Below are 19,059 nucleotides of genomic sequence, written 5' to 3' on the forward strand. Positions count from 1 at the left end.
ATGAGCCAGGCCATGCTCAGCATGGACCAGCGGGCACAAGATGCAGAGTGGTACCCCGGCCCCTGCTGCTCTGTCCATTATGGAGTACAGCACACAGTGGGGCAGGGCACCCCCCTCTGACCTATGCTGAATCTCTGATCCCAGGACCCATGGCCAAGAGTCAGAAGCCCCGGGTGCGGTCCTGGCTCTGCCTGTGACCACCTCTGTGACACTCCCGGGCAAGTCTCTGAGTTGCTCAGAGCTCACTCTCGCAGCGTGACAAATGAAGGATCGTAGCCTGGCCATGTGCCTTTAGCTTGATGACTTGATGTTCTCCAACATGGTGGCCCTTCCATCCAGAGTCATGCTGCTCTATTTTAGAGTGATGTGGTCCACTGGCATCCTCTGCCCCAGCTGGACATCTAAGCCCTTAGGCTTTTAGCTCTGGGGAGGGAATCCCCTCGTCCCATCCCAGCTCCTTGGAAGCCAGAAGCCCAGGTCAGGGAGAAGATTGTGTGCACGGCTTTACCCCGTGCAGTGGCCTTCAGCAGCTCTGGGAAAAGGCTTAGCGGGTGGAGGGAGCTGTTGACTCCCAGGGGCAATATCTGGTGCTTTCAGGGCCCTCCTTCTCCCAGTCCATGGACTATAGGGAGATGGCTGTAGCAGAATGGCTCCCTGTTCACCTCCTCTCCTGTCCCTCCATCTTTTCGGCCCAGTGGTGGGGAGTGCAGTGTCCAGCTGGGCCTGGGGTTTGGGGCATTTCTGGGGGTGGGCCTGTCCTGAGGGGAGCTGGCATGGCTTGCCCTGGGGCTGTTAGCTAGTGTGGTTGCCGTGTGGCTTTCTGGTGCCCTGGCCCCAGCAGGTGGCCTCCCGGATCCCCTCGCTTCCGGAGCCCCAGGCAAGCAGTCGGACACCCAGCCCTGCCACCTGGAGCTGAGGAATCCAGTCTTTTGGAAAATGGAAGGCTGGAGAGAAGAGCTGGGTCTGTGAGGGTGGAAGTGGCCAGTCCGGGGGTTGTAGAGGAGGCATGTGATGAAGCTGGCACAAGGACATTTGTTCACAGATGCTGGGGTGGTGGGCAGCCATGCTGTATCTATGAATCAGGTGTATTGATGTGTGTTAGGGTGACAGCCTCTAGAATTGTGTGTGTGTGTGTGTGTGTGTGTGTGTGTGTGTGTATGTGTGTGAGATGAAGGAGATTCTTGACCTCGGGTCCAGACCACTTCAGGGGAGCCTTGGAGCCGGCTGTCCCCTAAGCATAGCACCATCCTCGGGAGGAGCAAGTGAGGGCCCCGGGAGATGGGGCTGCTCCAGTGCCCTGTGCCCCGCTCTGCAGGTCTGGTGGCCAAGGTGGAGGCCCGGGCTGAGGTGACCGCTGTCCTCCAGGAGGTGGGGAAGGCTCAGAGCGTGTAAGCAGCCCTCGGAGGACGACAGACGTCTTCTTGTGTAGTGTGTTACTATCCTAAAGGCCGCTTTCTGGCTGCTCCTTTGTGCTGCTGGGCTTAGAAGGCTGGACTCACCAGCTTTGCTGGGAAGACTTTGCAGAGTCCCTGGGCTGCCTGTCTTCCCCGCACTTTCTTCATAAACTTCCTGTGGTCCCTGGTCTCCTGCTGAGAAGGGGCTGACTGTGGAGGTTCTGAGGATGACTGTGACCCCCCGCTGTTCCTGCCAGGCTCCGGCTGTGTGTGCCCACGTGTGTGTGTGTGTGTGTGTGTGTGTGTGCGCGCGCGTGCATGCACATGCCTGTGTGTATGCAGGGAGTGGGGCACCACTGAGAATGGGGGCGGGGCCAGGAGACAGAAAGTCCTGGGGTGGGGGTGGGGGGATGTGCTGGGCGGAGAGGAGGTTGGTGGGAGAGAGTGGGGCTATTTTTATTATCCATCCGTCTCTGGGACATGAGGGAGGGGTGTTCTCCCTCTGACACAAGCTGTCAGCCTGTGTCCAGACGTCCCAGCTTGGCTGAGGAACAATGAGGCTCTCTTCTCTCCCCTCTGCTGTGGCCCGTCTCCCCTCCTGTAGAGAGGGACGAGAGAGAGGGAATATGGCTCTCCTGGCACTCGGGGGGCAAATCTGGGCCTGCCAAGGCGGACAACAGTGGGACACTGTGTTCAGAGAATGTGAGAGGCCCGGGGCTGGCCGCTGGGGCTGCGGGGGGCGCTCCGTGGGAGAGGGTCTGTCCCCGTGGGAGTGGAATGTGGGGCTTCCCTCTCCTGCAGAGGGGGGCTGTACCCTGCAGAGCCCTACGCTTTGGATGGCAGCCTGTCCATCCCCCTGCCTCCGGACAGAGCTGGTCCCACTCTGGTGGTGGTGGAGAGGGGGCTTGAAGAAGAGGTGTGATTGCTCTCAAGTGGCTGACTGCCTTGGGCTAGACCTCACACCCACCATGGCCTGGAAGCTTCCCCTCCCCACAACGGTCTCGCCTCGTCTCTGGGCCACTGCAACCCTCTGCAGCCCCTGAACGTGGAGCTCATGTTCTGAGTGCATCCGAGAGAATGTTCTGTGTCCCTCCGGGAGAGTCAGGGCCCTGAGTTAAAGCAGACCCGTTTTTCAAGGGCAGACATCGGATCCCCAAACAAGGACATCAGCCGCCCCTTGCAAAGACATGGGCTCTGGCCGAGGGAGGCAGCGGGGCTGAGTGAGCGGGAACTCTGTGCAGCCCTAATGCGTTTCTTTTAACCTTGGGGCTGAACTTAGTTCCAACCCGCCCCCCACCCCGGGAGCCTTTTCCGAATGCGCCTCCTTTGTCACAATTATTATTAGAAAATCAATGGCTATGTCTGTTTCTCTCTAATGTTTTTGCCAGGAATGAAACCAGCGGCAGCTCTGGACCAAGCTGCTCGGGGAGGCTTGAGGGGGAAAGGGGCTTGGTGGAGGTGGGGGAAGTGTGAGTGAGGGTAGGGGACCCCCGCCCCCGATTCTCTGAGGGCTGAGAGCCTGGAGTTGCCCTAGGGTCCCTGAGTGGGCCCTGCCCAGCCCTTCAGAGGTGTGCCCTGTCCTCCATCCGGGTTGATCCTCATAGCAGCCCCTGATTAGGACAGTGCGACCCCTACTTTTCTCTTCTGCAAATAAGGGTCCTTTGAGGCAAGGGGCGTATTTGTTTTAAGTAAGGTGGTTTGTAAGTCCGGTTTATAGTCTTCACTCAGGGCTCTTTTTTCTCTTGGTTGAGCTGGTAGGCAGGTTGCCTCTGATGAATGAAGAGCTGGCAGTGGAAACTCAGGATACCACCCCAACCAGGGACCTTCTGCGTCTGCAAGTGCTCTCCAGACAAGGCTCCTAATTATGGGCTGGTCTGAGTGCACGTCTTGGAGTGACTGTGTGTGTGTTTGTGTATGTGTGAGAGTGTGTGCATCCATCCCTAGACTTGGCAGCTGGCAGCCTGCTGTTCATGACAAGTATGTAGGCTTCTCAGCCTGTGCTTTTCATAGTGGCCTCAGTGGTGGTGCCAGGCGGGAGCTAAGGATTCTTGGGGCCATGCAGACCCCCCTGTGAAGGGTAGATGACAATTCAGTCTGATTGAGGGTGATTTCTGCTTGGCTGTGTTGGCTTGTTGTTGAGGCTGTCTGGTGTGTGTGCGCGTGTGTGTGCCTTGGGGTGGTCGGTCAGCCCACAAACGCTGACCTGAGGCTGGTGTGGACAGGGTCTCATGAAACCTTTGATAAGTCCTAGCACCTCTCTTCACCTCGCCTGCCCTCTCGGGTGGTGGCGAAGGCAGGGCTGGAATTTCCTTCTGCAGGGTAGTGAGGATGAGGGGCCCGCCCTCAGGCTGGGTCATGGCCTCTGGGCCCCAAGGGAGTAAGTTTTCTAGGATTCTGGAGCCAGCTCAATGAGGCAATGGGTTTCGTGCGGCAGCCCAGCTGTGGGAAGAGGGAGTGGGAAGGGAGGAGGGTGAGGTTAAGGCCTGGGGATTGGGAGGGAAGTACACAGAAGCGCAGGAGGCACTTGTCTGCAGGCTCTTTGCCTGCTGCTCTGGGGCAGCCTGGAAACCTGGGCCATCTTTGGGGCAAGAAGTGTGGGCATACAGGAAGTGGGTGGGAGGTTTCAGAGCAGTGCTGGATGGATGAGGGTTGGGGAGCCCCGGAGAAGGCCAGCAGTATTCCAGGGGCCAGATGGGGCTGGGACATCATGACAGGATTTAGTCATTTCTTGGGTTTCTTCTCGGGAGCACCATTTGCAAGCTGATGCGTCATTCAGTCTTTCCAAGTCCTTCCCCACGGGCCTGGTGTTGCTTGTTGGTTGATGCAGTCGCCTTGGAGACTGTCTCTCCTCCCTCCACCTTCCCTCCTTTGCCTGGAAGCTCTGGCCCTCTGCCTCTGGGGCTTGGAAGAAGTTGACATCTGTTTCTTGTATCAGTTCTTTGTGCTCTGGGCCCCAGCCCTATGCAGAGTAGAGATTCCTGCTGAAGGCCAGCTCAACCTAAGCAGATTCCCCCACCCAGCAGAGAAACTAGGGTGTGGGCAGAGGGAGGCTGGAGGGAGGAGGTGTGAGGGGAGGCAAGCCCAGCTCCAGCTTGGCCCCCTGAGCTAAGATTCACTGCCTCCTCTAGAGGAGTTAGGTTGGATTAATTCTTTTCCCCCACGTTTTGCTCATTGCCCTCTCTGCCCTGCTATTTCTCCCAGGGGTGCAGGCTCGGAAGAAGCAGCCTGCAGAGCCCCCAGCACCTCTCCGGAAGCGGGCTGCCAGCGATGGGCAGTACGAGAACCAGTCACCAGAACCCACATCCCCCCGTAGCCCCGGGGTTCGCTCGCCTGTCCAATGTGTCTCCCCAGAGCTGGCTCTTACTATCGCTCTCAATCCTGGAGGGCGACCCAAAGAGGTGAGTCCTGGGGCCACAGAGGGTAGCAGAGCCCACCTGAACTACTGAGGGACTTGATGGTCATCTGAGTAACAGTGACCTGTCAGTAAACAGTATTATTTTCCTCCCTGCATCCTCAGCCTAGAGCTTCTCTATGGCTTGTGGATTCTGGAGCCAATTTCCCTCTCTAAATAGCTTTTATTCCCCTACTTCTTCCATGAACACTGAGACTGAGGTTCCCTTATTGAGCCCCAGAGGGCCTTCTTTATTAGGGTGGAAAGGACCCTGTTGTGATGTAGGTGACCACAGACTCTAGACTCCAAGCTAGATCCTACAGACTAACTGTTTTTAAACCCTTTCTGGATGTAGGGTTTCCTTGAGAGATACATAATTTCAGTGTCAAAGTGTTTGTATTTTTGAGACAGTTAGCAGTTTGAGGAAGTAGGTTTTAAACTTTAGTGAGCATAACAATCACCAGGGAGTTTGTTAAAAATGTAGATTCTCAAGTCCCCCTTTAGAAATTCTAGCCTATTAGACTTGGGGTGGGACCCAGGAATCTGATTCTGGAAGATTCTGATGTGAGTGGTCCATATTTGTTAAAATCCCAGGTTAATGGGTCCTTCTGGACAAAAATGGCTTTTGGACATCTTTTCTCTCCTGCCTTTTGTCCCTTCTCTTTGGCCCTGTTGTGAAACATTTCCAAGGCAGGTACTGCTGGACGATTGCCTTGCAATCAGTCACTTTCTGTTCTCTCGGCTGCAAGGAGTTGTTGGGGCCACAGGTGATGAGGATCTGCCTTTGACCTCTGTGTTTACTGCAAAGGATGACTGGTTAGGCTGGTAACTGGTAACTCCTCAGGCTCACAACTATGGTTTTCCTCCCTTGTTCTTCTTCTGCAGCCCCATCTGCACAGCTACAAGGAGGCCTTTGAGGAGATGGAGGGAACCTGTCCGAGCAGCCCACCACCCAGTGGGGGTAAGAACTCCACACTCAGCCTTCCTTCCCTGGGTGTCCTCTGGCCTGTATAAGCTTCCCAGGTTTGGCAGTGCTGGCAGAGTTGGGTGGGGCCAGAATCTGCTGCTTCTCACCCCTACGGCTCATCTTACTTCCGCTTCCCTTCCTCACCTCTCTTCACTTCTTTTCTGCTGTCCACGCTCACACATCTAAGATGCAGCAGCTGCATCCTGGGATCCAGGCTGACCTACTCTGGGGTCCCTGGACTCCCATTTTATGGTTTGCTAGTTGCTAAGAGTCTTTGTATCCTATGTGTAAAACATCCCTCATCCTAAAGTAACATCCTAAAATAACCCGTGGACCTTCTTGCTTCTGACTCCCATTTCTGTCTGCATTTAGGCACCTCTTCCACTTCCTAGTTTTCACCAAGGAAAGAAAGGCTCAGAACCCTCAGGCTGACCATATGCCCAACGCATCCATCTCTTGGCCTCTAGACAGGAGCCTTTAGTCTGGGTTTTACTTGTTCTCACTAGAGTGGCAGGTCCCTAAAGGGCAGAGACATTTCTAAACAATGAGAAAACCTGGATGAGCCCAGGAGAGAGGAAGTATTCCATTTCATGGTAGAAGAGACATGAAGAGGAGCTGGAGGAGACCTGGGAAAGCAGTGATGGATCAGTCCCAGGCTGTGAAGGCCTCGGGGTTCCTGTAAGAGGCCTGAGTTGGCAGAGGTGAAGAGACTAGTGATGCTCCAGGATTAGACTAGAGGGAGTCCACCCAAGCTATTCATTTGTCCGGGTGAGACGGGTGGAGGGTGAGGACAGGAGAGTTGGGGCTGACCACGTGTTCTCCAGCAGCTAGCTGGCTGTCCTGCCGGGGGGATGAATGTGGCACTGTGCTTGCTTTCTGTGCCAACAAAATTGTGTTGGCCACCATCTTGGACACGTACTGTGCGCTCAGTCACTTCATTCTTGTCCGACTCTTTGCAACCCCATGGCCTGTAGCCCGCCAGGCTCCTCTGTTCATGAGATTCTCTAGGCAAGAAAACTGCAGTGGATTGCCATGCCCTCCTCCAGGGTACGGAGAAGGCAATGGCACCCCACTCCAGTGCTCTTGCCTGGAAAATCCCATGGGTGGAGGAGCCTGGTGGGCTGCAGTCCATGGGGTCACTAAGAGTTGGACACGACTGACCGACTTCCCTTTCACTTTTCACTCTCATGCATTGGAGAAGGAAATGGCAACCCACTCCAGTGTCCTTGCCTGGAGACTCCCAAGGATTGGGGACCCTGGTGGGCTGCTGTCTATGGGGTCGCACAGAGTCGGACATGACTGAAGCGACTTAGCAGTCTCCTGGGGATCTTCCTCACCCAGGGATCTAACCTGTGTCTCTTACGTCTCCTGCATTGGCAGGCGGGTTCTTTACCACTAGAGCCAGGTGGGAAACCCATCTTGGACACACAGGAAGCTACATTTGTGATGGACTGTCCAGCAGAAAAATAACATGAGCTGTTTGCATTAGAAACTTTTCTAACAGCTCCATTAAAGAACAGGCAGGAAACTGGAGAAATTAATTGTAACGATTTTTTCATTTAACTCAAAATATCCACAAAGTATTATCATTTCTATAGGTAAGTAGAAATAAAATGATTAATGAGAATATTATCCTACAATCTTTTTAAGAAATCTAAAAAGGAGCTGGTGAAATTCATTCTAATAATAGGTATTATTTAGGGAATTTCTTGGTGGTCCAGTGTTTAGGACTCTGTGATTTCACTACCGAGGGCCTGGGTTCAATCCATGATCCGGGAACTAAGATTCCCACAAGCCTCACAGTGCGGCCAAAAAAATAAATTTGCTGTTATTAACCCTAAGGATCTAAAGTATGATTTCAACATGTAATCAATATAAAGACATATTTTTCATTCTTGTTTCATACAAGTCTGAAATCCACTGTGTGTTTTCACACTCATATGACACCTCGATTCATACTGGACACACAGCAGGTGCACTATAGCCCCGTGTGGTTCATGACTGCCGTATTGGACCGTGAACGCCCAGGGCAGTCTGTTCAAGACAGCTCTCTAGCTGTATAAAAGGCTTCAGACTCCTGGAATCTCTCCCCCTGGTCTTAACTCTCCAACCTGCATGTGCATGCGTGTGTGCATGCTCAGTCGTGTCTGACTCTTTGTGACCCCCCGACTGTTGCCCACCAGGCTCCTCTGTCCCTGGGATTCTCTGGGCAGGAATACTGGAGTGGGTTGCCATTTCCTCCTCCCGGGACTTTTCCCGACCCAGGGATCGAACCTGCATCTCCTGCATTGGCAGGTGGATTCTTTTACCACTGAGCCGTCTGGGAAGCTCCCCGCCCCACCCACCACCTTCACGCTTGCTCCAATTTCCTGTGGGTCCAAACAGCCAGGATCCTGGTCATCACCCTGCCTGGGGTGAAGCCATCTGGGCTGGACTAGAGTTGGTTCTACCACTTGTTTCTTTCTTTCTTTTTTTTTTTTTGTACCACTTGTTTCTGTTCCCATTCTTCTCTCCCTCCCCTGGGTCAGCCCCGGGTGCCTGGGGAGGAAAGAATAAGTTAGAGGTTTCCTCCAGGCACAGGGATGGGAGAGAAAACAGAGGCGGAGCAATGCAAGGAATTCTTCTCTGGGGAAGCCAAGCCTTGCCTGGCTTCAGGGCCACCCCCGCGTCTGCCTCAGCAGAAGGGCTGGATGCCTGGGGACTGAGGGCAGGAGAGATGAGGAAGCTGGAGGTGCTGAGGGAAGCCTGGAGGAGCCTCCCACCGCCTCTGTCCCCTCGTCCCCCTCACCCCGTTCACCTGCAGCTCTGCTGCACCCACTAGGCAGACTCACGGGCCCAGAGTCTTCGTGGTCACCCCACGGACAGTGGTCTCTGAGGCTGGGCTCATTCTTCCATAAGTAATTTGCATTCAAAGTCATTTGTCTGACAAACATTACTAAGTGCCTGATAAGCGTCTATTGTAAGATGTATGTGTGTGTAATGAGAGAAAGAGGGACACATAGAAACATGCAGGCCTAGACCTACCCCCTGCCTGGATGTGTGTGTTTATAAACACTTATCCCCTCTGCTGCATCTGTCTGTTGGGTATCTCGGACAGAGTGAGGGCAGAGTGTAGGGCTGGGCCAACCATCTGGACTCCTGTGATGCCTCTCTGTTCCCATGGACACCTGTGGATGCACCAGCATGTGCACAAATATGTGTGTGTGTGCCTAGTTGCTCAGTTGTGTCCGACTCTTTGTGACCCCATGGAGTGTAGCCCACCAGGCTCCTCTCTTCATGGGGATTCTCCAAGCAAGAATACTGGAGTGGGTTGCCGTGCCCTCCTCCGGGGGATCACAAATAAGCTATTTAAATTAGTTTCATTGGAAGATTATATTTTGGGAGTTTCGTTTCCTGAAGGTCTCATTGTCTTTTTGGGAAAGGGAGGAGATGCCAGGGAGGGTCCCGGAGCTGCTGTGTGGCTCCTGGGCACCCCGAGGACCACGGCTCATTTATTGAGGCCACTGGGGTGGGGCAGGCAGCCTCAGGCTTTCGGTGGCCCTGCGTGACTGCCTGTCCTCCACAGCTGTGGGCTCTGCAGGGTCCTGAGAGCTGCGACAAGAGACACAGAGCTCCTTTCTTTCCTTCTCCTCGGAGGTGGGTTAGGAGATGTGGCAGCTGCCACTGAGAAATCTTGTGACTGGGCAGAGCAACAACCTTGCAGGTCAGCGCGGAGTCCAGCCACGTCCTTGGCTGATGGGAGAAAGCCTGACCGCCCTTTCTGACCTGTGTGTTATGTGACACTTTCAGCCCAGACAGGTGGCTTGGGAGGTGACCTGGGTTTGTGCAGGGTGGTCATACTCTTGCCCACGTATTTTAGAGATGGGGCTTTTTCCTCTTCCAGAACACTGAGGTTTGGGGGAAGTAAGAGAGCTCTCAACTGAGAAATTCTCTCTTCCTTGGGCTTGCAAAGGGCCTGCTTGGCTGGAGGTCAAAGACCTGTGGCTGAGGACTGGCCTGGGGACTCAGGGTCGGTTCTGCTGGTGGTCCCTTCTTCTGTCCTTTACAGATTGTGCCATCTTGATATTCCTCTTTCTTTAAGTCCATCTGTGTGTGTGTGTGTGTGTTTGGGGGTGGGGTGGGGAATGTGAGAGGACAGGTTAGAGAGACAGTGATATAGAGCAAGTCAGAGGGTGCCCAAGAAACTAGCGTATGTGTTATAACTCCACAGTGTGGAGGGACCGTATGGAAGAAACTCAGGGTCTAGGGATAGAAATGACTTTGTGGAGGTTGAGGGGCAAGGCTGTTTCCTGACTCCTTTCACCCTTCATCCTGTGGAGGAACACAGGAGACGGGACGGGGGAGTGGGGCCGCCCCGGCACCCTCAGGGCGGGGCTGGTTCCTCTGCTCCGCCCCCTGCTGCCCCCCCAGCCCTGCTCCCCCGCATGCCCTCACTCAGGAGGGGTCCCCTCCCCACGCCTCCACCCGCACTCACTCCCAGCTCTCCCTCTTATTCCCGGTGCAGTGCGTTCCCCTCCAGGTCTGGCCAAGACACCCTTGTCTGCTCTGGGCCTGAAGCCCCACAACCCAGCCGACATCCTGCTGCACCCCACGGGCGGTGAGTAACTCCAGCGGGAAGGGAGGTGGCTGGGGAGGCCGGAGGAGGGAGTGGGCAGCCGGAGGATGCCTGTGGTCCTGGGCAGGACCCAGGCCTGGTGGGCTCTCCGGATTCTTCTGGAAATAAGGTGGCAGGCTGGCTCTGTGTCCATGCTGAGGTCAGGCCTGGGTGGGGCTCCCTGTTCAGGGGTTGAGGGGGACGGAGCCTTCCTGCCCTTGCCTTCTGGGGTTAGCACCACTCCCAGCATCCTCTGACGTCGGGGGGTTGGAGGCATGCCCTGTTTCCCTGGAGGTAGTTAACCTTCTGCCGGAAGCCTGGCTCCCATGCCCCAGAGTCCAGGTGGTTGTGCGCGCACGCACGCACACACACACACGCAGACATGCACACATACACAGACATGCACGCACACACACGCACGCACAGACATACACACACACAGAGACATGCACACACAGAGACATGCACGCAGACATGCACACACACACAGGCATGCACACACACACACACACGCAGACATATACACACACAGAAACATGCATGCATGCAGACATGCACACACATAGACATGCATGTGCACACAGATACAGGCATGCACACACACAGAGACATGCACACCCACAGACATGCACGCACACACAGATGCAGACATGCACGCACACACATACACAAACATACACACATGCAGACATGCACACACAGAGACATGCACGCACACACAGATGCAGGCGTGCACACACACACATACACAGACATACACATGCACTCATACCACATGCAGACATGTACGCACACACTCCAGGTTCATACCTCCTCACATTCCCCAGCTCCTCTCCTTCTTGTTGGGAAAGGGAAAGTGGAGACCCTGGGCCCTTGGTGACCATTTCCAACAGGCTGAGCCCAGAAACTTGCTCTCTAGGCTCTGGTGTGGGCTGGACTGGGGTTCTGCGGACCAACTTTGCTTCTTTTCTTTAGTCCCCAGAAGGCTGATCCAGCCAGGTAGGCGGGCGGTGGCATGACAGGCGTGAGCCACGCAGACACACGGCCGGGCACAGCCTCCCACTCAGGATGTGTCTGCATGGCCAGGCACACGGAGTCACCGGGTTGGGGGGCTGCCTGTCACCAGACCAGAACACTCCTGCTTGGGACGCGGGGGCTGTGACAGGGACACGGGCCTGCTGCTCCCGAGAGTGAGGCCCTGTCTTACCTGTGTGCCCTGGAGGGCCTGCCTCTGCCTCGGCCTCACCCCTTTTCTCGGCAGAGTCTCTCTCTCTCGGGAAATAATCCCTGTTAATCCATCTCTCTCTCTCCTTTTTGCTCTTCCTCTCCCCTTCATCCCCTGCCTCTCTTTCCTGCCTCTCCTTCCTCCTCACCTCTCTTCCCATCTTCCCTCAGAGGAGGATGAGAGGAAGGTGCTGACAGAGCTTTCTGAAGGTAAGTGTGGCTTTGCTGTGTGACTGCTTCGTGCTCTCCGCGTCCGGGAATGGCTGTTCACTCCATTTGTTCTGCCTGGCTTGAGGGGGGTGCGTGGGGAACAGCTCTCTTCTCTGATCAGGTCTCATGTGGTTGGGCGCATAGGCCGCCGCCCTACCGCCCCGATCCCCACCCCCTGATGGCTGATCAGGGGGGTGATGAGCTGTCACTCTTGTGATGAGCTGTCATTCTGGATACTGACTGAGGTGCCCACAGCCCCAGGGCACGGGTCCTGGCGTGGCCAAGGGTCCAGGCACTAGTGCGGTGCCACCTTGCTGACAAAATGCTCCTCCTGGGAGGCATTCCCGCCCACTGCCTGGGGTACAGCAGCCCCTTCAGATGTCGGGGGCTCCTATCCCACTTTCTGGGTGTGCCCCACATGTACAGCTCAGAGCACGATTTCTCAGCCTCAGCCCTACTGATGTTTGGGCCGGGCAGTTCTTAGTTGTGGGGACTATGCTGAGCCCTGTAGGGTGTTTAGCACCATCCCTGGTCTCTACCTACGGTTACACATGTGGGTAGCACTCAGTTGTCATGACAATCAAAATGTCTGCAAGATGACAAATGTCCCCGGGGGGGATAATCACTCCTGGTTCAGAGCCACTGTCTTGGAGTCACAAGTTGCCTTCTGGAAGCCCTTGCCTGGTTTCCTATCAGCACAGATGGTAGGATGTCTGTCTTTCTGGGATCTTGGATGTTTTGGGGGGGATTTTGAAAAAGCTATGGATTTCCACCCCCCACCCCGCCGCCCCCTGTCACACACAGATGCCTCGGGACATCCATGCACAGTTGTGACAGTATCTGGTTAGCACATCTGTGTCCTGGCTTAACCCCTGATTTAAATGAACTCAGCCTTGCACATGGAGAAGCAGAGAGGAGACGTAATCTGGTTGAAGGCCTTTAACTAATTTATTAGGAACAGAATTCAAAGGATGACTCAGAGCAGCAGGTGAAATGAGGGAGATGCTGGCCTGGGTGGCCTGGGCTTCCATGTCCCCACCTCTACCCTGGGGGAAGTGGGGGAAGGGGGTTGGACGAGGTGGGTGTTGGGCACCTTCCAGCTTGGATGTGTTAGATGTTCTGACTTCCTACCTGGGCCCTGGGTCCGTGTGGCCTGGTTTCTTTAAAGACTCCATCCAGTTTTTTTTTTTTTTTGGCTGCGTCTTGGCTTGTGGGATCTTAGTTCCCAGACCAGGGATTGAACCCGGGCCCTCAGCAGTGAGAGCGCAGAGTCCTAACCACTGAACCACGAAGGAATTCCTCCTTCCAGATTCTTAAGCCCATTTCCCACTTCCTTTACACTCACTAACTTGATTTTCTGTCCCCAAAGTGGGCGTGGGTTTTACCCCTCTGAATCTGCCGTCACCCGTGTAAGATGGCTGGAGTTTTCCATAAAGCTTTGCCCACTACTAGCCAGCCAGAGTTCTGGCAACAATGTCAGATTGCCTGGGGGGTGCAGAACAAAGCAGCCCCCCAGAACAGATCCCAGAATGGGATGAACTACAGTTGGCTCTCACCCCTGGCCAGCTTCACACCCAGGGGGAGGACCTTCCCTGGGCTGGAGGTGGGCTGCTGGTTCTCGCCAGGAGTCTAGAATCAGCTGAGGCCTGGAGGGTGCTGTGTTCCAGGAGCCCACCCACCTAGAAGGCTCTCAGCTCTCCTTGTGGCTGCTGACCTCTGCAGACTGGTGAGACCTATTCAGTCTCCAGTGGGAAGGTCTGAGGGTGACCGGCCCTGGTTGTGTGCTCCTTACTTGGGGATGACACTTCAACAGAATGGGACTGACACCTGGCCCTTGCACCTGATAAGTGAATCTCAGCCTACAGGCCCCGAGCCCTCTGACCCTCCTTCATCTCTTCTGGAGGCATGGAGTCTGCAAGGGAAGGGCCTTAGGGATCCGCTCTACCGCAGCCATCATTTTCAGGAATGTGAACCTGAGGTCCGTGTTGTGAGGTGGGGTTAGGCATCTGCCCAAGGTCACAGTTAAGAGGCAGCAGGGCTAGACTGGACTTACTGGTCTCCTGTTTCCTAATCAAGTGGCCACTTCAAAACCCTCCTCCTGCCTCCAGGCGCCGTGCCCTGGGATTCCAGCGTGGGCATCGGAATTGTTGTCTTGACCTGGAGTGGGGACAGGGGCCAAGGATGTGGGCTGCTGGTTCCATTTTTCCTGACTCATGCATCACCTTCCGGGTCAGACTAAAGCATATTCTTTGCTGACCCTCTGAAGCGCTGCTTGATTGCCCTGCTGATACGTGTGAATTCAGAAAGAGATGCCTGTAAGGAAAAATAACCAGTAGGCTTATTCAGCAAGGGGGAGAAAAAGACTTTCGGGAAGTGTTCTGTTCAAGGTGCCATGCTAAATGCTTTACATCTGTTCGTTCTGTTCTTCATTGATTCAATAAATATTTTGTGTGCCTACTATGTGCCAGGCCCTCTGGGGATATAATGATAAGCAGTGCTATGGTTCCTAATCTCATGGAACAAATGCATGACTGGTGACAGAATTAAATTATCACCGAGAACTATTGAAATAAGTGCTCCAAAGTGAAGAGATACGGTTTTTATGAGATCCTGGCTGAATAAGTAAGATGCAAGGGTGAGTGGCATTAACTTGGTGACACTGGAATGGGAGAAGAGCTTTCCAGGTAGAAGTAAAGGGCACTTGCAAAGGCCCTGGGGTGGGAGGAATAACATTTTTTCCCCCATGAATTGCAAGGGCAGTGAAGTGAGAGCAAGGAGGAGCTGGAGGCTGGAGCAAGAGGCAGTGTGGTGCAGAGTGAGGGTCAGCAGGCAGGGATGGGAGCATGTGGGTCCTTGTCACAGTCATCTTATTTAATAATCACAGAAGCACTGAGGAAGGTGGTAGGAGCCCCAGTTTGCTGATGAGGAGGTGACGTGTAAGGATGTTAAAATGACTTGTCCAGGCCCAGACAGATGATGAGGGGCATGGCCAAGAGTGTACGCTACTTTCCATTGATTGCACAGGGTATGACCTCTAAACATGAACAGTGTCTTTACTGGGTGTGGGTACAGGGTACCCTTCTCCAGGAAAGAAGCAGAGGAAGAAAACCTATAGAAGTAAAGGTATGAGGTCAACATCAAGGATCTTCCAGTGGGGAAACTGGGAAAGAAATGGCTGAACCTTCTCTACCAGAGGAATGGAAACAGGGAACATTCGGCTGAGGTTCTATCTCTTCCCATGATTAGATGGGTGGATTTGGCACAAAGGAAGACTGCAGATTAGAAATGGCCCCTCTGGGGATCCCTCCTGCTCTGAAATCCTCGGTGACAGTTTCACTGTGCCATCTGGGTATTTTAAGGTAGTTCTGTGCAACGCAGATTTATGGAGCACCTACTTTGTGCCAGGTCCTGTGCTAGGGACTGAGGGCATAAAGATGAGTGAGATCGCCTGGTCAGGATGATATTTCAGCACAAGGTCGAAATGCTGAGCTGGGGGAGGAACAGGGTATGATGGGGACTCAGAGGAGGGCCGTGTGGCCCAGTCTCAGAGTTTGGAATTCCAACTTTTGAGTTCCTGGTTTGGGCCTCAGAAGTTTTACTTCTTTCCTCTCTCCATCTGCGTGTCTTCATTTCACTTGGACCAAGCAGGCTGTTTCTCTCCAGGCAAAGAGCCTTTTCTGCGAGGCAGAAAATGCACTTGAAGGTGTGGGTCAGGAGCTGACAGTGCCCTCAGCCTGGCGGGGCCAAGTCACCAAGCCTCCAGGCCAGCTGCTCGCAGCCTCCAACAGCCTCTTGGAATGGCTTTGGGCTCCTGGAATGTTCTGCAGGGGGCACCCTCCTGGCCCTACATCTCCTGCCCTTCCCAGTCCCCGTTGCCCCTGGGTCTAGCTGCTCCAGGATTGGCGGAGAGGAGGAAACTGCAGGAGAGAGTGTGCAGAACAGCAGGAGAGGGGGTAGAGGGAGGCAGACTCCAGCAGGCAGCTGTGGGGCTGCTGAGACACTGGCGTTGGAGCTGGCAAGAAGGAGTTAGAAGGGACTTGCTCATCTCCTGTCACTTGATCCAGGCTGGGCAGGTGGGTGTTCTCATTCCTATTTTACAGATGAGAGAACAGAGTCCCAGAGAGGTTCAGCAGCCTGTCCCCGCTCACCCTTCCAGTAGGTGAAAGACAGGGAGCTCCCACGTTGTATGTTGTACTAAGGTGGGGAGGAGAGGAAAATGGGAAGAGATAGGGAAAGGGGGTATTTTCAATACGGAATCTGAGTCTGAAAACTTGGGGGGAAATGGACTGTTTTGGCCCTCAAGGTTGGTTTTGAACAGTTATGAAGTTGGACTCAGAAAATCAAATATCTCCCCAAAGGGTCACTCCTGCTCTGGGCTCGTGAGGAGCCGAGATTGAGTGAGTCTCTACCCTGACTTAGTCCTGGAAGGTCAGGAAAGGGCAGCCAACCAGCCAACCAAGAAAGAGGATGGAGAATAAAGTGAGGGCAGGGCCAGGAAGGCTGGGTCTGAAATCCACAGGCTGGAAGCCCCTGAGCAAAGCCCCCAGGCTAGTTGGCCACCTGAACTCACAGGGCTCTTAACTACAAACGTGGTGGAAACCGCTGTGGGTGCTTCTCCCTGGATGAGTGGTCCTGTCTTCAAGTTCAGAGGCTGAGTCCTCTGATAGCTCCTTTGTAAGCTGCTCTGTAGCCAAGAATCTGATGGGAATGAGGACGGGGCTCCTGAGGCTGATGCTTTATGAATGTGGCCATCCTAAAGCCGTTTCAGGTTTTCTGATATCTCCAACTTTATAACAGACTGTCCTTTCGGTGTTCTGTGCAAACTACACTCAGGTTCCTGACACTATGTTTGGGTCAAAAGGAGTTAGTGGGGACCTGGCCTTGACTCATGGTAAACAGGGCAGATGGCAGTCAGTGTCTGTGGTCCCAGGCCTGGCTCCGTCTTGACCCTAGGACTGGGTGGTGTGGGTGGCCTTACTTTGGTTTTACTGATGGTAGAAGTGGTATGTGTACTTTTTTTTTTTTTTAATAGGATGGGGTGCTGATCCAATACTGTGAGCTGCTTACCCACCGTATGGGTCAGGTCTTGGCAGGAAACACATAGCTCATTCCAATGGGGCAACTGAAGAGGGTTTAATGGTCTTTTTAGATGGTCTGGGTAAACCAACGAGGGATGGAGAAGCACCTCCCCGGGTGCTCCCGAGCAGGAGGCAGGAGCCATTAGCACTCCAGGCCTGAAGAAACCAGGAGGAGCTGGAGGAGTGGGCCCTCCCCTGGAGCTGGCATCTTGGGTGGAGGACGCGGCCCTGGAGCTTTGACTGTCTCTCCCCACCCACCCTCATCCTCTGTTAGCACTGCCTACCAGCCAGCTGCCAAAGGCCCAGGCCCTCTGGAGCCCTGAGCCCAGGGATCTGGGGGATGCTCTCAGTAAAAGCTGGCCTGCAGGTTCACAGAGCAGGCTGGGGAATGAATCAGGAGGACACGGCAGGTGGAGAGGAGTGCAGACTTCAGGGCTCACCCTCGGGCATTTTATCTTGAACTTTTGGGGGTCCTCAAGAATTCAAGGGAAGGAGGAAAACGAATGTGTGCCACGTAGGTCTTAGTCACTGTGTACCTCTGTGGTGGGGGGAGACAGGGGGCAGAGGGTAAAGGTCATGCATCTACTAGTTTGTGAGACAGATGTTTACTGAGGATTCATTGTGTGCCAGGCGCTGCGAGTACAGATCAGCAAGGGGCTTGGGGCAGCCAGGGAGCAGATGTCTCCTCTTGCCATCTCTGGGTGGGAGAGAAGGATACTGGGTTCTGTGGGCACTAGGGTGAAGCTGAGAGCCTGGAGGGGTCTAGGCGGAGTTTTCAGAGAGTGACCCAGGAGGTGAGGGAGGGGCCGGTAAGGTAGGCTCTGGCCTTGGCTCTCAACTGCCATTTCTGTGGGTGTGAGTTCCTTTCTGAGGGTCCCTTCTGTCAATTCGAGTTACCCCAGGGTGTGGAGCCGGCCCCTCAAGGCTAAAAACACACTGGCATTCTCGATCCCCCTGATTTTCAGCTGGCGGTATATGCAGGGCCCAAGAGCAGTCTCTGGGCCAGGCTACCAGGGTTCTTAGGTCAGTTCTGTCACCTGCTACTGTGTGGCCCAGACAAGATACTTACATCCTCCAAATTCTACTTTCCTCATGTAGTTGTTTGCTATTTTTACTGTTATTGATAGTCTGTGAAGCTGGCTCTTCTCTGGCTGATGGGCTGGAATTCTGAGTAGCAGCAGCCAACGCTGAGTGTCCCATAAGGCAGTGGCCCCTCTCTTGGCTATCCAGAACTAGCATTGGGAGTCAGGAGACAGTAGCTATGGCCACTGATTGGCTCTGTGTTCTGGGGCAAATCTCTCTACTTCTCCGGGCTGAGGAGACACGTTACATCAGGAACCAGTAAAGTATGACCAAATCCTGTTTTTGGAACATTTTCTCGTAACACAGCCATGCTCATCGCTTTATGTGCTATCCATAGCTGCTCTCGTGATAACAACAGTAGCATTGAGTAGCTGAGAGAGAGACTGTCTGGCCCCCTCCCTGCGCCCCAGGGCTGCACGGACTGCAGTTCTTCCACTTCTCAGGCTGGTTTCAGTGGTTGCCCTAATTGCGGTGGGCATGGTGTTGGTGTGTGCTCAGGTCACGTCCCTCCTGGGACGTCCTCAGGAACGGTGCCAGATTTGGAGGTGGCAGGAACACCGTCTGTCCCTGGAGAAGCCAAGAGTGTCCTCCTTCTTCTTCCTGTTTGACAGCGAGTTAGTTTGCAGTGGTGGGGTGGGGTGGGGGGACGTGGGGGGATTCCAGAGACGGGGCGGGGGGCAGTTGGGGGAGCACGGCAGTGGGGCAGGTGGTACAGAAACCTGGGTCTGGTTGCGTCTCCAGCCCCTTCACTCTCCAGGTCTCAGCACGTTCACCTGCACAGTGACCTCTCTGGCACTTGCCCCCCTCTCCCCCACCCAGCCTTCCTCTCGGCCGTTCTGAACACCAAGTGGGATAATGATGTCAGTCTCGGGAGGCAGGCTAAGTGTGTCAGGCAAGGTGGATGGGTGTGTCTTGGCACGCGGGGCTGGGTGTGACTCACCCGCACAGGCCTGTTGCTAGGCCAGCAAGCCTGTTTCTGGACTCTGGGTGTGGGGTGGAGTGAGCATCCTGAGACGCAAGGCTGGGCTGGAGCTTGGGGTCCACGGACAGCCCAGACCCCAGCAGTGCCTGGGGAGCCGAGAAGGGCCTGGGGACCTGGGTAGCAGGGTTGGGGAAGA

The 19,059-nt window shown here is 54.6% G+C and overlaps 1 protein-coding gene across 7 annotated transcripts in view; it reads left to right on the forward strand.

Moving 5' to 3' along the window:
* Positions 1–19,059, forward strand: part of TNS1 (tensin 1) — a 208,339-nt gene that overhangs the window by 166,840 nt on the left and 22,440 nt on the right. For 3 of the 7 annotated variants that reach the window (XM_065930604.1, XM_065930607.1, XM_065930610.1), the window contains 4 exons: positions 4,596–4,792; positions 5,671–5,746; positions 10,257–10,349; positions 11,742–11,780. In XM_065930604.1, the coding sequence (XP_065786676.1) occupies positions 4,596–4,792; positions 5,671–5,746; positions 10,257–10,349; positions 11,742–11,780 (405 nt within the window). Of the gene's footprint in view, positions 1–4,595; positions 4,793–5,670; positions 5,747–10,256; positions 10,350–11,321; positions 11,346–11,741; positions 11,781–19,059 lie in introns of all 7 variants that reach the window. The other 4 variants (XM_065930605.1, XM_065930608.1, XM_065930606.1 and 1 more) reach the window with 2 other exon arrangements.

Source organism: Muntiacus reevesi, chromosome 3 (genome assembly GCF_963930625.1).
Source record: "Muntiacus reevesi chromosome 3, mMunRee1.1, whole genome shotgun sequence".
In the NCBI taxonomy this organism is placed as follows: Eukaryota; Metazoa; Chordata; class Mammalia; order Artiodactyla; family Cervidae; genus Muntiacus; species Muntiacus reevesi.